The sequence below is a fragment of the Corvus brachyrhynchos genome, unplaced genomic scaffold (assembly GCF_000691975.1).
Source record: "Corvus brachyrhynchos isolate BGI_N302 unplaced genomic scaffold, ASM69197v1 scaffold101, whole genome shotgun sequence".
NCBI classification, from domain to species: Eukaryota; Metazoa; Chordata; class Aves; order Passeriformes; family Corvidae; genus Corvus; species Corvus brachyrhynchos.
In genome coordinates, this window is record NW_008237239.1 from 4078928 (window position 1) to 4093262 (window position 14335).

At 38.1% G+C, this 14335-nt stretch overlaps 1 protein-coding gene and 1 long non-coding RNA gene across 9 annotated transcripts in view; one reads left to right on the plus strand and one right to left on the minus strand.

Annotated features, from left to right (window-relative positions):
• LHX9 (LIM homeobox 9) overlaps positions 1 to 6349 on the plus strand; it is a 21166-nt gene extending 14817 nt beyond the window's left edge. For 5 of the 8 annotated variants that reach the window (XM_017729717.1, XM_008630211.2, XM_017729714.1 and 2 more), the window contains 2 exons: positions 280 to 482; positions 1645 to 6349. In XM_017729717.1, the coding sequence (XP_017585206.1) occupies positions 280 to 482; positions 1645 to 1902 (461 nt within the window). In that variant the 3' untranslated portion in view covers positions 1903 to 6349. The remainder of the gene's footprint in view (positions 1 to 279; positions 483 to 1644) is intronic. The other 3 variants (XM_017729719.1, XM_008630212.1, XM_017729716.1) reach the window with 2 other exon arrangements.
• LOC108445558 overlaps positions 6309 to 14335 on the minus strand; it is a 41349-nt gene continuing 33322 nt past the window's right edge. The window contains exons 3-4 of the long non-coding RNA XR_001860450.1: positions 8785 to 8860; positions 6309 to 6396 (exon numbers count right to left, since the gene is read on the minus strand). This is a non-coding gene — a long non-coding RNA (uncharacterized LOC108445558). The remainder of the gene's footprint in view (positions 6397 to 8784; positions 8861 to 14335) is intronic.

The window sequence follows — 14335 nt, forward strand, 5'->3', positions numbered from 1 at the left end:
CCTGCCTGCCTTCCTTCCTGCCTTCCTTCCTTCCTGCCTTCCTTCCTGCCTTCCCCCCTGCCTTCCTGCCTTCCTTCCTGCCTTCCTTCCTTCCTGCCTTCCTTCCTGCCTTCCCTCCTGCCTTCCTGCCTTCCTTCCTGCCTTCCTTCCTGCCTTCCCTCCCTCCCTCCCTCTCAAGATTTTTGCCTTTATTGATCATTTTCATTGATCAACCCTTTATTGCATCATTTACATGATGCATGGCTTCTAACTCCTTGTTCCACTTTGTTTATTCAACAGGTTGTAATGAGAATGAGGCAGATCACCTGGACAGAGACCAGCAGCCTTATCCCCCATCCCAGAAAACAAAGCGCATGCGTACCTCCTTCAAACACCACCAGCTTCGTACCATGAAGTCCTATTTTGCTATCAACCACAACCCAGATGCCAAGGACCTCAAGCAGCTTGCCCAGAAAACAGGCCTGACCAAGAGAGTTCTGCAGGTAAGAAGCCACATCACAGACTTGACAGAATTTTCCCCTGCTAGTCAATAGTCTTTCCCTTATGTGTAACAATAGCAATATACATAGAAAAGTACTTTTTCTGGGTGTGTCCCTAGTGGGTGTGCAGAGGGGTATTATATTATGTGGCAGGAGTGCCAAATGTGTGCCTTATTGCCCCAAGGCAGCCAAACACCAAACTGTGGTTTATGATTAGCTGCATCCTCAACATGAGGAAAATGTCTTCAGAGTCCACCCACCCGGTAGATATCCTGGGGTCTGTGGTCTCTCTGTGGTGATTGCACTAAGGATAAAGGTGGCAAATCTACTGATTTTATGGGTGAAGCCTTTGGGCTCCCCTGAAGGAGTTAATGTGGCCCTTCAGTAAGCAGATCCCCGATGTGTTTGAAGCAAGCTTTGACCAATATGATCCTCCAGGACCAGCTGGCTCCCCCTCTCAATGCTTGTTAGACAACTGTTTTTCTTAAGGGCCTACATAGTCAAAAGGCACTTCCCTGTGAAGGACAACCTAGCAAATTATGTTAAAAATCCCTATATGGTGTGTGATAGCTCGTGAAGTTAAAACGAGGTGTGTATTACATGCAGAGTGCCAAAGAAGGGCAGCGAGTGAGGTAGAAGGAGAATCTATTAGCGGCAATTCCTTGTCTGTGTTACATGTCACCTAAACCACTGCCAGTGAACCTCACAGAACAGAAAGATTAGATGACCCATATCAACAATCTGTATGACAGGGATGGTGTAATTACCCCTCCTTTGTCTTCAGCCTTTTCAAATAATCAAGGCAAACTTTCAGCCTTGGCAAAAGTCTGCTCACTCACCCTTTTCCTCAATCTTTATGTGTCTTGACCCCAAAGCTACCCAACCCCAGAAACACTACGTGGCCATCAAGAAAGTTGCTTTCTTTAGGTAAGCGAGCAAACAGAGTTTTCTCGAGGCTGCTCTCTGAGGTCTGTGAGCACCTGTAGCACTGAGCCTGTACACAGAGGGTCAGTACCACCAGTAGCAGAAAAGATATAGAATGACTTAGGTGATGTGCCATGCAAAATCAAACATCAAAAATGACTTAAAAAAGCAAGAACAAAGACAAAAAATAAGCAAAGCAAAACAAGCATCGGTAAAGAAATCCATTGGGATTGGTTTGCAGGTTTGGTTTCAAAACGCAAGAGCCAAATTCAGAAGGAACCTTTTGCGGCAGGAGAATGGGGGTGTCGATAAAGCTGACGGCACCTCGCTCCCGGCACCGCCCTCAGCAGACAGCGGCGCACTCACTCCACCCGGCACTGCGACCACTTTAACAGACCTGACCAATCCCACTATCACTGTAGTGACATCAGTGACCTCTAACTTGGACAGCCACGAATCCGGGAGCCCCTCACAAACTACCTTAACGAACCTTTTCTAACATTTCATTTTTTTTTTTTTTAATTCTTACTCTTCATTATTATTATTATTATAATTATTATAATTATTATTATTATTTTCAAGCCTTTTTTTTTAAAAAAAAGAAAACAACAAACAAACCCACAAAATATTTGGGAAAATAAACAGCTCGATGTGTAGCATCTGCAGCCACCTGGCAAATGAGTTTGAAGTAACATGTTGCTATAATAAATGAACATTTATTGTTGTTAAATTGTACTCAAATTCTTTAAATTTATCAAATGACTGAAGAGAAGGTTATGAATCATTCTAATAAGTGCCTCTTAAAATTGTATGTTACTTATTTCCAGAACCTTGAAAAAAATTCGTTGTTACCACCCCCCCCCAAAAAAAAGAAGATTCTATTCCTCCTTGATAACCAGATAAAAAGCATTTTAATTATAGCCAAAAGAATGCTGCTTCAGGATTGTATGTTCACTTACAGCATTTAAGAACCACAAATTTAATTTTATTTTTATAATACATCCAAAAGTTTTGTATGATTTATTTTTTAAATGTTGAAAAATAATACAAGAGGAATTAAACTAATCCTGGAAACAGTCAGACTGCAAGTACCAGTGCTCTTTCCTTAATGCATTAGTCGCAAGCCTGCTCCTTGCTGAGCACTGGGGAGTCTCACTGGGATAGCTAAACGCTCCTCTGCCAGTTCTTCACCCATCTGGGACGTCCTTGGCCACCACTGAAAGCCATGCCTGGATGGAGGACTTGGAGAGAGACCAGTGATGAGAGCATGTGTGGGTGAGGATGGCAGGACCAGGCTGCTGGCCTCCTAAGGTTGTGCCCTGCACACTAAGGAGGCAAGATCTGGAAAAAAGCCTCCAGAGTGAGCTCACTCCTATAAGGATGTCATTAAAGCAAAAATAGCAAAGTAACAATGCAAGTGGAGAGTCCTACTGATCTGAAATGTTGCCTAGGAAGGGGTTTTAATTTTTGTCTGTCAAGCAGCTCTGAAGTTTTGTAATTAAAAAAGATAAAAATTGCAGTTCGCTACACGGCTTCAATGCCGTACCTTTAAAGCAAACAGGAGATTGCCCAGTTACTTTAGTGGGCACAAAAATAATTTTCAAGAAGGTGTATGCATGCGTACTATTCAAATGAACTTTTGATAAATCCTACTTTTTTTTTTTTTCAGGGAAAATGGAAATAAGCAAAATATAATTTATTAAGATGTTTAAGGAAAAAAATTTCAGTACAATTTATTCATTACTATTTTGAATTTACTTTAGATGTTTCCTGAGATTGTATCAGACACTTTGTTTAACACAGGAACTTAAAATCTTTAGTTCATTAATATCTCTAATGTATACTTTAACTTTTTAAACTTTATATAAAAGAAAAATATGTTAGCAAAAATCATACAAAACCAGGAATTGGCAGTGAATAACTTCAAAGCCGATAAACTCAGAAGCCTTGTGGATGCTGATCTGAATACATTTCTTAGTTTACAATAGTGATCTTTCTTTTTTTAGTTTTATTTAAGCTAAAAGTCTGAATGGTCTGGGCAGTGGTGAATGTTCATTTGTATCCTTTTATTGTAGTTGAACACCAATTAGATTGTGGAGAGTCTCAGAAACAAAAACGAACAAAAACCAGTCAAGATCTATGTCTTGCTTTTAGTGGATTGTTAAGAATAACTTTGCACATATACCCCACTTTTTAGACACCATCAAATCTCTTTTTGGTGGTCAAAGTGGCTATTTAATATATTTTAAAGGTGTCCTTTTTGGCTGTATAAATGTGTGGTTACATATTGACAGTTCACTGCCCACATTAAAGTGCATTATTGTAATTTTTGCTCAGGGTTTTTAGAAAATTAGCACAGAAAAGTAGCTTATTTTTAAAAAAGATGACGGAAGAGATGTTAACACTGTAATAGAAGAAAGGTGTGTTTGCCATTATATATTTAGCAAGTATGGTTATCATCTTCTACGGATATTGAATCTTGACTTTTCCTATTTCTATTACCTTATGGGCATTTACCACTAACCAGACCAAAAGACCTTGGTAAGGCTGAGATCTTTATTAATACACTTTTACAGGTAAAAATATTGATACTTATAAATTTTGTTCTTTGACAGAACAATATATGGTACTAGAGATCTACTTTATTAAGTAGACTAATTAAAACTCAGTTCTACTATGTGCCTTATGATATACCTTGGGAGTAAGTTTGTGAAAAATCAGGATATATGTGTTGTTTGTTAAATTAACTGTTTTAAGCCCTTTTGACACCTCACTAGTTTTGTACTGTTTTACCTCTTATTTCTGAAACTCTTTTTATGGTGTATCCTGTTAGAGGGGACAAACATGTCATAGAAAGCAGTTGTGCACTCTTTCAGATATAGTTGATAAATCCAATAATCTTATATATTGAGCTTCGTGTTTATAGTACAGTAAGTGGTCTAGCAAAATTGTCCATGTTTCTTTGTTTATTGATAAATGCATTGTATAGAAACTATTTCCCCTAAATATTTATGGACCAAACAATTGTGATATATCCTATTAAATTTGTGTGAATAAACCATTTTGAATCTAAGGAGTTTTATTTCCCATCAGTTTTTTGTTGGGTTTTTTTTTTTTGGTTTGGGGTTTTTTTTTGTTTCTTTTTAAAAATTTAAGGTCTACATGTACCTGTGTGTCTCTTTGCTTTTACAGTACTGCTGAACAATTGGTATTAAACACAGAAACACGGCCTTTTAAATATTTTAAAGTACGGTTCCTTCTTAGGTTTTCAATTTCTTCATATTCAATGTATATGCTACTGCTGGTGCAATTTAGACTTTAGCCTTTTAACCTCCTTTTTTGAACATGCAAAGTAATGCCCCACTGATTTGATACTGAAACCCTGTCTTAGCCCTCTAAAAAAGCCAGAAAACTAGGAGCTAAAGTAATTGCATGACAAATATAACCTAAATAGTATGATGAAATGAATCCAGATTTAATGCTAGGTATATTGAGCACAAAATAGAATTGCAGACCCTGAAAAGCCAGGTTGCTCTGTAGTTTAATAAATTGTCACTATGATTTCTTTCAGGGAGAACAAATCATGGGGCATTACAGCCAAACATCCCGACGTTTGAAAATTCCCTAAAGTATTAAAAGAAGGGGAAAAGTTTGATCGGAAATCCACTGCAGTGAAGACAAAGACAATATTAGGTTATGATAATCATACATTTAAAAATCTATTGAGCCAAAAAATAAAAATAAAAGACTCGATGTCATTTCCTGAATGTTAACAAAACATATGTTATTTTATGGTGTCTAATTAACAGAACTGAAGGCTTCAACAAATTGTGTGGTATCAAAAACAAATTTAGAGAAACTATGTATAAAACCAGAGCAACCTGGCAGCAATCTACCCAGCCCATATTCGAAGAAAACTTTTCTTTTTTTTAAAAAAATCACATTTGTCAAGCACAAGTACTTGTAAAATAAAACCTGAGTGCATTCATTCCACTTGCTTGCTAATGTGTACTAGTCATATCTGTTAAATGGATTTTTGTAAATTCAAGAACTTTTCACTCATCTGAGATCATAGGAATCAAAACCCAGTAACTTTAGTACTATTGTTTCCGAATTATTTTTTTTTAAATGAGACAACTCTGCATGCACTTTTCCATCTGTCACATATAGTGTACATTTCTGTATGATGAATTTCTCTTTGATGTTTCTTGTATAATACCTTTCATTAATAAACATTTTATTTGACGCAAACATAGTTAACTTTATGTAAACACATAGCTAATTGTTCCAACTAATTTAAACTTTTCTTTTGAAAGGAAGCAGTACAGTGCAGTTCCAATATGCTATATATATATATCTAAAATCAAAAAGAACGAAGTAGCAATACTATTGCACAGTGTAAAATTATTTCCTTTGGTATTAATTTTTAAATTTTTTAACTTCTTGTATAAAACTGACATGTTTTAAAAAGAAATTCCTGTCCGCATTGACAATAAAACAATCCCCAAATTCTTCATCAATATAAGAAAACATGAGCAGTACAGTGTGTAAAATCCTCAGTGACTTTAGAGTACAAGGATATAGTTTGTGTGTCCCTGAGCTGTTTACATGGTCACTATGCAATGAGCAAGTTTGCTACATAGAGTTGGTCCTAAGATTCCGAGTCCAAATCCCAGATGATTTTTACAAGCCAACAAGCAAGTGTAACAATAACCAATTCTTAGTAATGAGGTTTTGTAACTGTTGAGCAACTATTTGCAGAAAGATTTTTTAAAATATATTCCTATTTAGCTGTATAGCCAAAGCATATGTTAAACAAATTAACATATAAAAGACTTGCCAGAAAATCTTTCATTAAGATGACATTTTTATTATATACTAATGAACCCTATGTAAACAATGTAACTTTTATGAATGATGGACATTAAATATTTCACTTACGTGTATCCTCAGCATTTTGCATGTTTTCTTAAACCTTTCCAGTTTCAGAATTCTAAAAAGAAAACCATACAATTATTAACAACATAACACAAAGTTATGTACAGGTTACTGCAGCAATCTCTGGAAACCGGTAACTAAGAGTGTTCTAATGGCAATAAAAAGGTATCATTTATTGGTGGTAATTATGGGAAGCATTGTTTAAACAACAGTTTTATAGTATGTTGTAAAGTTCTATTGAAAAAGGTTAGCATAGTGGACTTAATTCAAATCAGCTTTATCAGAAATTTAAGTCTATTGTGAAATTCTTAAGCTGAGCCTTATGTGTATTTATTACTGCAGAAAGTAAGTAAATGTAGGAAAGCAATTATTCGTGTCACAGCCACAATGTGGTTTCCTCTCATTGTCCTTAGGAAAATATATACAACCATTAATTATTCCAATCAGTAAAGAACTTGGTGGTGCTTAGGACCAAGAAAAAAACCTATGCACTATAATTTTTCTTCTGTAAATCACTGTATTCTTCAATAAGTTGGATTTCTCCCCCCCCAATTTAATACTTAATAGAGATATTTCTAGTCTAGATACCTGTCCATGTGCTGCATTTTTCACCTCATTTAAATTAGAAAAATAAATCAATTAAATAATCCTGGTGAAATACTGGCAAAATCTAAAATAAAACCAGGACAATTTTATTTTTCTGTGTCTGATTTAGACATTAAGGTTTGATTTTTCTTAACAACACTTAGTTTTGTTTGGAGACAGTCCTGCACACAGTGCTCTGACTGACCCGACAAGTGGCATCAGACAATCGAAATTTTTTCAGAGATACAGAACTGTCTCCTGCATTAAGAAAGCAAACATGTTGAAAGGCCAGCATTATCTGAGAAAGAAGGAAAGGAACATTTCAGACAAGGCTTGAGAGAACACAAGGCAAAGGTAGGTTTTCAGTATTGTTGTGAGTGAGAAATGTCTTAGGGGTCTTTGTAGGGGATACATATCCATGTCTAGACACAGCATTTCTTTGCTGTCCTGGTCTTGAAAATGAAGTCAAATTGTGCAGTCCTAGAACATCTCACTCAGAATTCTCACCACAGAAATGGCTTGCAGGACCGGGTCAAGTGACAGAAGGATGACACTGCAGCCCACTGCAATTGGTGAAATATTCTGTCTCCAGTTCCATGGGCTTTGAGCCAGGAGCTGAATGAACATGGAGATTAAATTATCCTCTTGTCTCTAAAGAAAGGATAACCCTCAGAATGAGATAGAATATATGGGACAGCAATGCTGCTCTGTGCTTTGGACTTCATCCTTCAGAGCTGCTAATCCAAGCACCTGGCACATGCATTAAATTGACTTCAAAATATTTCTTCCTCCTTCAGCCAAATGCAGGACACAAATTATACTACTGGAATTTCCAGAAGCTACTATAGTGTCAGAGACTTTATTCAGTTATTCTGCAATGTTGAACAATTCTTTTGCGCTTCTCACTTGACACAGACTTATCTCGACACATACCTATACACACATCCTTGTCTTGCCTTCAGATAACCAGTACCTTCATATTTATTTAAGTCATTCAAACCTACGGGAAGCAACGCTCCATGCTTCCACGTTTTAGCAAAGGCAGTTGTCATAATTTTTGTTCTGATACTCCTTTACCGTAAAAAATTTTTCTGTAGTAGGTTTTATGTTAGAAGTTTGTACATTTGTATGGTTTATTTTTTTCTTTTCATAGATTTGACAAAAACCCAACTGTAGTGCTTGATGCATTTAAGTGTACAGATTATTTTGCCAGCTTTTCTTCCAATATCCAGAAAAACAAATCTATGGTAATCACTGAATTCCTGGCTTGCATGTTACTGTAAGGTGTTCTCCTCTGCAGATGAATTTTATCACAACAAACAATATAAAATACAGAAAATTCTAATTTTAACTAATATGATTAATATTAGAAAGGATAGCATTTTTTTAGCTGTACTCATTTCTGGCTCAAGTATGCTTCTGGTTTTGGAAATGTTTTTGCAAAAAAGCATCCTTTGAAATTTCTGGTATTTGCTGCTGCTAGGAATAGAGAGCTAGACTGAAGGGCAGCTCTAGCTTGACAAAAATCAGTGTTATTTTCCAGTGTTCTCTCTTTTCAAGTTTGGCTTTAACAGAGAATAAAAATACTGTTAATAATTATTTTACTGCAAAACAATAAAAGCTTCCCTTTTGCACCACAGTCGCGCACTTCAGTATAGATTTTTGAGGCTGAACAGATAAATAGCATTTTGAATCTGTGAGAATGCTGCCTATAGCAAGTAAATAATAAGGGAAAGAACAAGCTAAGAAATGGTTATCAAGTTGCAAATACATGCAGTCCCTGGAAGAGATGTTGTTTTTTTATTTAACATGCTATGAATTCTTATTTCACCATTTTGTTAGAGGAATTTGGACCTACCATAGAGTAAATGATCAAGTAGCTTGCTTTGCCACATGCACCTTGATCCCAGAACTGAGATGCAATAAAGAACAACCTGTAACAAGAATTTTTCAGGAATTATTATCTATCAAAATAAAAAATTGTTGCCCGATGTTCTAAAATCAGTAAAATGAAATGCAACCTCAGGAAAGCTGAAAGCCCTGATTACTACTATATCTTAGACAGAGAGATATGCAGGCTCATGGCTTCTGTTTAGTTCATGGATGATAATCACCTTTACCAAACAAATACATATCCCATCAGAATAAGGAGCCATGCATGTAATGTCAGTAGGGAGAGCTGAGATCAGTTTAGAAAGTAACCAGCTTGGCAGCTTGGAGGTGAGTATTTTTATCTGCCAAGAAACTTGTATTGTTACTGCTCGGGCTGCAGCCACAAGTGTTAGACAACACCTCTCATTTTCTTTTCTGGCTGTCCAGCAGAATATCTTTTACTTTATGAGAAAGAGTGGGCTACAGAAAAAGAAGTTAAATGGACACTGAAAAGTACTTGAATGGGATTGTGTGCCTTTTATGTGCCTGCTAGCATATTTGATATAAAATGCTGCGGCTTTGAGGCTCTGTCTGCCAGACTCACAGACTGATATTACTGCTTTCTTTCTGCTTTATAATTTGAAGTTGCCTTGCTTCTTATATATGAAGTTACATAGATGAGCTGTAACTACATTAGCTGAAGTAATTACCTACTCCAGTCTGTCAAATATTTCTTAATAATCAAACCCTTGGACTGATATAGGATTTTTTGTGAATCTGGCTAGAGTAAATTAAGAAGTTAGTTCATTATGATCAATTAGAAATATTTTATGTGTCCAGAATTATTTTAAACTTACAATAATGTTAGAATTCACTGGAATTAATCAATTTCTTCTCTTTTTAACCTGTAACAGAGCACTAACATGACAGCAACTACATAGTAATATATGGTTCAAAACACTAATTTTAACCACTTATGCTGTTGTGGATGGATCAAAATTGAGAAGATATTCAAGTCACAATTTACCTCTAAAATAGTACCATTAAAAAAAAGACTACATTATTTGTAGTGGTCAGACCTTTTTTAAATAACATCCAGAATCTGAGATCTTTTTATCTCTTTGTACTATAACATGGGCAAATTAAAACTGGTGAGGTTAAAAGCATATTTGTGTTCTTGAACCTACTCAAACTGTCTAAATCATATTTCTAACATGGACTGCTGAATTCTGGTGAAATCTGGAGCTTTTTGATTAAATTTTCTTGATTTCTTTGTCTGGGTCTGCTGAAACTGAAAATCAGTCTTATAATAGCCTATTGGACTTTCTGGTCTTATAAAAAACTAAAAAATGACATAATGAATAGCATCAGTGAAGAAACAATTTTACAGAATTAAGAGTTTTAAAATGTGTGGGCTTTTCCTTTATTTCCTAAGAAAAATAACAGAGAAACTCATTTTTTGGGATCAGGCACTCTAATAACTAGTTTCCAAAGGCCTCTCTTGAGCATCTCTGAAGAATTCTGTCATTAAATTAAATAACACTTCATTAAAAAAATCTCTTAGTTCAAGTAAGCTGAATCCTCTGAATCCTCCAAATTATTTTACTCTTTTTTTCCCTTCAGTGCTTTTGGCCACCTGTGTTTCCTCTGTCCCATTTCTGCCCGTGTGAAGCCAGTCCAGGCAGGATTGCTCTGGCAGCCTTATCAGCACGGCCTGTGCTGGGAATGCGATTCTGCACTGGGTATCAGTCTGAGGGCTGAGCACACCCGGCTGTTCTCCTTAAGCAACTTTTATCCCTTATATTAATGCTTGGCCTTCATGGTGTGCATGGCAGGAGCCCTGCTGGGCTGAGGGCACTCACCCCCTGACCAGCCCCACCTGAGCCCTCAGCTTTGTTGTGCTTCCCCTGCCTCCAGTCTGGCTTCCAGGGGGAATGCTGCAGGGCCCGCCTCTATCCCAGGCTGCCCATGGACCCTCAGGCCCAGCTGGCTTTTGGTAAGAAAGGAATACCTCAAGATTTGGTCAGAGAAGCCCTCAGCTTTGCTTTGCTTCCCCTGCCTCCAGTCTGGCTTCCAGGGGGAATGCTGCAGGGCCCGCCTCTATCCCAGGCTGCCCATGGACCCTCAGGCCCAGCTGGCTTTTGGTAAGAAAGGAATACCTCAAGATTTGGTCAGAGACTGCTTTCTTGAGTCATGGAATAGTCTGGACTAAAAAGGACTTTAAAGTTCACTCCCTTCCTATCGCCCAGCCGTGGGTGGGGACATCTTTGACTAGACCAGGTTGTTCAAGGCCTGTCCAGCCTGGCATTCATGCACCCATCCCACGCAACTCACCGTAACTCTAATGGGCAGCAGAACCCTGATAGGAGAAACTAATTTAAGCTCCTCTTTCTAATTCCAACTTGCACCCATATGCTATGATCCTGGTAGTGAAAACATTCATGCTTGTCTTTAACTTCCTTATCCTATGTGATACCACTGAGATGTATTTAAATGGGATTATTTGCAGTACTTGACTTAACTGGAGGTATGAAATCAAGAGTTTAGTGTATAATTTATACCAACTCTATTTCCTTCTTAATGATTTAAAAGATTTTTAGGCGTATTAGTAGAATACCAGTGAAATATCCCTACAGCATCTGAATTTTGCCTTTTTTGCTGTCAATTGCTAACATTTGCTTAGGAATTAGCATTAGAAGGAATGGAAGCAGTTGGATTAATGGTCAAGAATACAAATGGTCAAAAGATAAAACTATAATTTGAATGTTTTGCAAATATGTCACCGCCATATATGAAATGCATTCTGCACATATGTTATTAGTTTCCTGACTGGCATGGAATGAAAAGGCCTACTTTTGGTATTTCAGGTTACAACAGATGTTATTTCTTCTCTGCTTCCAAATTATGATACTTAATATTCAGCACAACTTTTAAGTAGCTATATGAGAGGCAGAGATAGCAGTAAAGCATGCCCAGATTTTGGGGTTTACTGCCAGTGTATAAATACAAAGCACCAGGGGTTTTGGTTCGTGTTTGAACAATGAAGAGGATAAGCAAGAACTTTTAGAAAGCTGTAGAAAAAAAAGCTGTTTCAAACTCAAGCAATATTTCTGGGAGTTTTTTGAACCTGATTTCCTTGCTCACAGGTGAAAGTGGTTTCTTGCTCCTTCTCTTTAGGTAAAAAGATTCAGGCAACCCAAAGCCTGAGGAGGAAAGGGAAGCAGCATCCAACAATGCCTTCACAACCATGCTAACTGTTTAAAACCCACTTCCATCCCCCACATGCAGTCCCACATGGTCACCTCAGTAGGATAATAGTTTGCACAGAGCATAAATCCCATCATGTGGTGACTGTCAATTACTCTGGGTGCAGAGCACAGTGTGAGCAGAGGCAGCGGTGGAACACAGGCCGGTCCCTGCATCACTGCTCGTGCTCCTGCTGCTGCTGCTGTGTCACAGCCTGGGGGCCATCCCCTCCCTGGCTAACAGGGACTGTGTCCTAGGCTGGGGCTTCACCTGGAGTGCTGATGGCAGTCCTGTTCAGGGAAGTGTCTTTGCACATCCTCCAGGAAGCTCTTCTCCCTCCTGAGGAGGGAGCACTGTGTGGATAACTGACCGGTTACCAATGTCAGAAAGCAGAACACTGCTACAGGGTTTGCAGCATCCTTTCATGATGTTCTGCTAGCCCTGTGGTGTGTACAGATGGGATTTAGAATGTGTGCTTCAAGTCCTCTACAGACTTAAGTCTGTCCTGAATCTAGGGTGAACTTTAATCCCCTATTATTAAAGTTCCAAATGGGGAATAGCAGTAGTTGGCTGAACAGGTAAATGTATCTGTGTGTTCTCCAGAGGGAAGTGCTATATGCTGTATATTTAAATGCAAACAATGGCATGTGATGGACTGAAAGGTTCATGGCTCAGCTCCTTAGAAGACAGTGTTGTCCAGCGTATAAATTCTTCAGTGGTGAATGTCAGCTCGCTGTGACCTTGCACGTACCTGGGCCACTCCCGTCTTTAGCTAAGTTGGAAGTTACTACACTCGAGGAGCTTTCAAGACCTGTAAGCTCCAAACTGCAAACTCTGTGATCCTCATTCATGCGTCCTGATTTTGCACCGCACCTTGTTTGAAAGGGAAATATGGTCATAGGTGAGAATTTGCCATTACACGCATGGAGCACGTGATTGGAATTAATCAATGTCATTTGTAGCTACCCTCAAGTTCAGCAGCCTGTCAAAGGGAGTGCAGCAGACATTAACCTGGTGTTTGTCTGTTGCCCTTAACAGCAAGGAGTGGTGGCTGGGGGATGTGGGCATTGCTGTGCTACTGCTGCAATACATTTATTATCATTAATATAGCACTGCTAGTGAAAGTGAAATCCAGTGTAGAATAATGGGAAAAAGCAAGTCAAAATTCCTTAAAAATGCTTAATATGGTGACAAATGTAACACACGCAAAAAAATATTATTACAGTATTACATGCTTTGTTCCTTGTGAATTGATATTGCACTATTGTTTTCTAAGGGCCTTATTTACATGACCAGAACATGCACTGTGTGGACTTTGCAATGAATAAGGCTGGTAGGCTGGTATGACCTGTGCACTCTGTCTAATAGCATCTTCTTTGCTCAGAGATGCTCTCTCAGCCCTGAGTCATGAAACACCTTTTCTTATTTTACTTTTGTCTGTAATTGTACCATTTCAGTGAAGTTTTGCCCAAATTCACACTGGAATTGTGAACAGGATCAAAGTCTGTGGTGTAATTAAACCAATCCCGCTCACAAGAATTCAATCTCTCTTCTGAAAGCTACTTATATATACAAAATGAGCCTGCTAGTATGTGCTCACATCATCTGTTTCCCATTATCCATGCTTTGAGACCTATATATGAGGAAACATTAAGTAAAACATTTTTATTAGACACTTTTAAAGTACATAAGAAAATGGAGAAAGTACTGAGCATCCAGGGCAGTAGGTTAAGCGAGCTTGCTGTACTCGAGGCAGCATTTGCACCCTGTCTTGGATGGGGAGACAATGGGGCTGCACAATTTCAGATTTTTCCAGCAATCACTGCAGCCAGCTCCAAGGTAATAGGTTAAACTTGGACTTTGTAACCAAGCAAGACATATTCACTCTGGAGCCTGAACACTGCACCTTGTGACTGTCAGCTATTCTCTCTGAAGGTCTGCCTTCTCCACAAGTCTTCCTGAAGACACTGTTGATCACTGTATCTACAAAATGACTGCACAAATGTGGGCCAGTATCCTTGCAAAAATGCTATTTCATGGTTGGTATTAAAATAATAGTGTTGGCATGGGATTGTGCTTGGATCATTAGACTCATTTTCATCATAATTCTACAGTTTGGGCTTTTTGGATATAGCAAATCCTGTTGTTGCTCACGTGCTTGGAGCAACCATAAGGGCATTTCGTGCTTCACAGTCCTATAAATATGGTTAGATGTAAATTTTTCTGTGCTCTGTTAGGAAGAGTTCTCATTTTAAACGCCAGTAGGACTTTTGGATGTAGCAAAAATACTG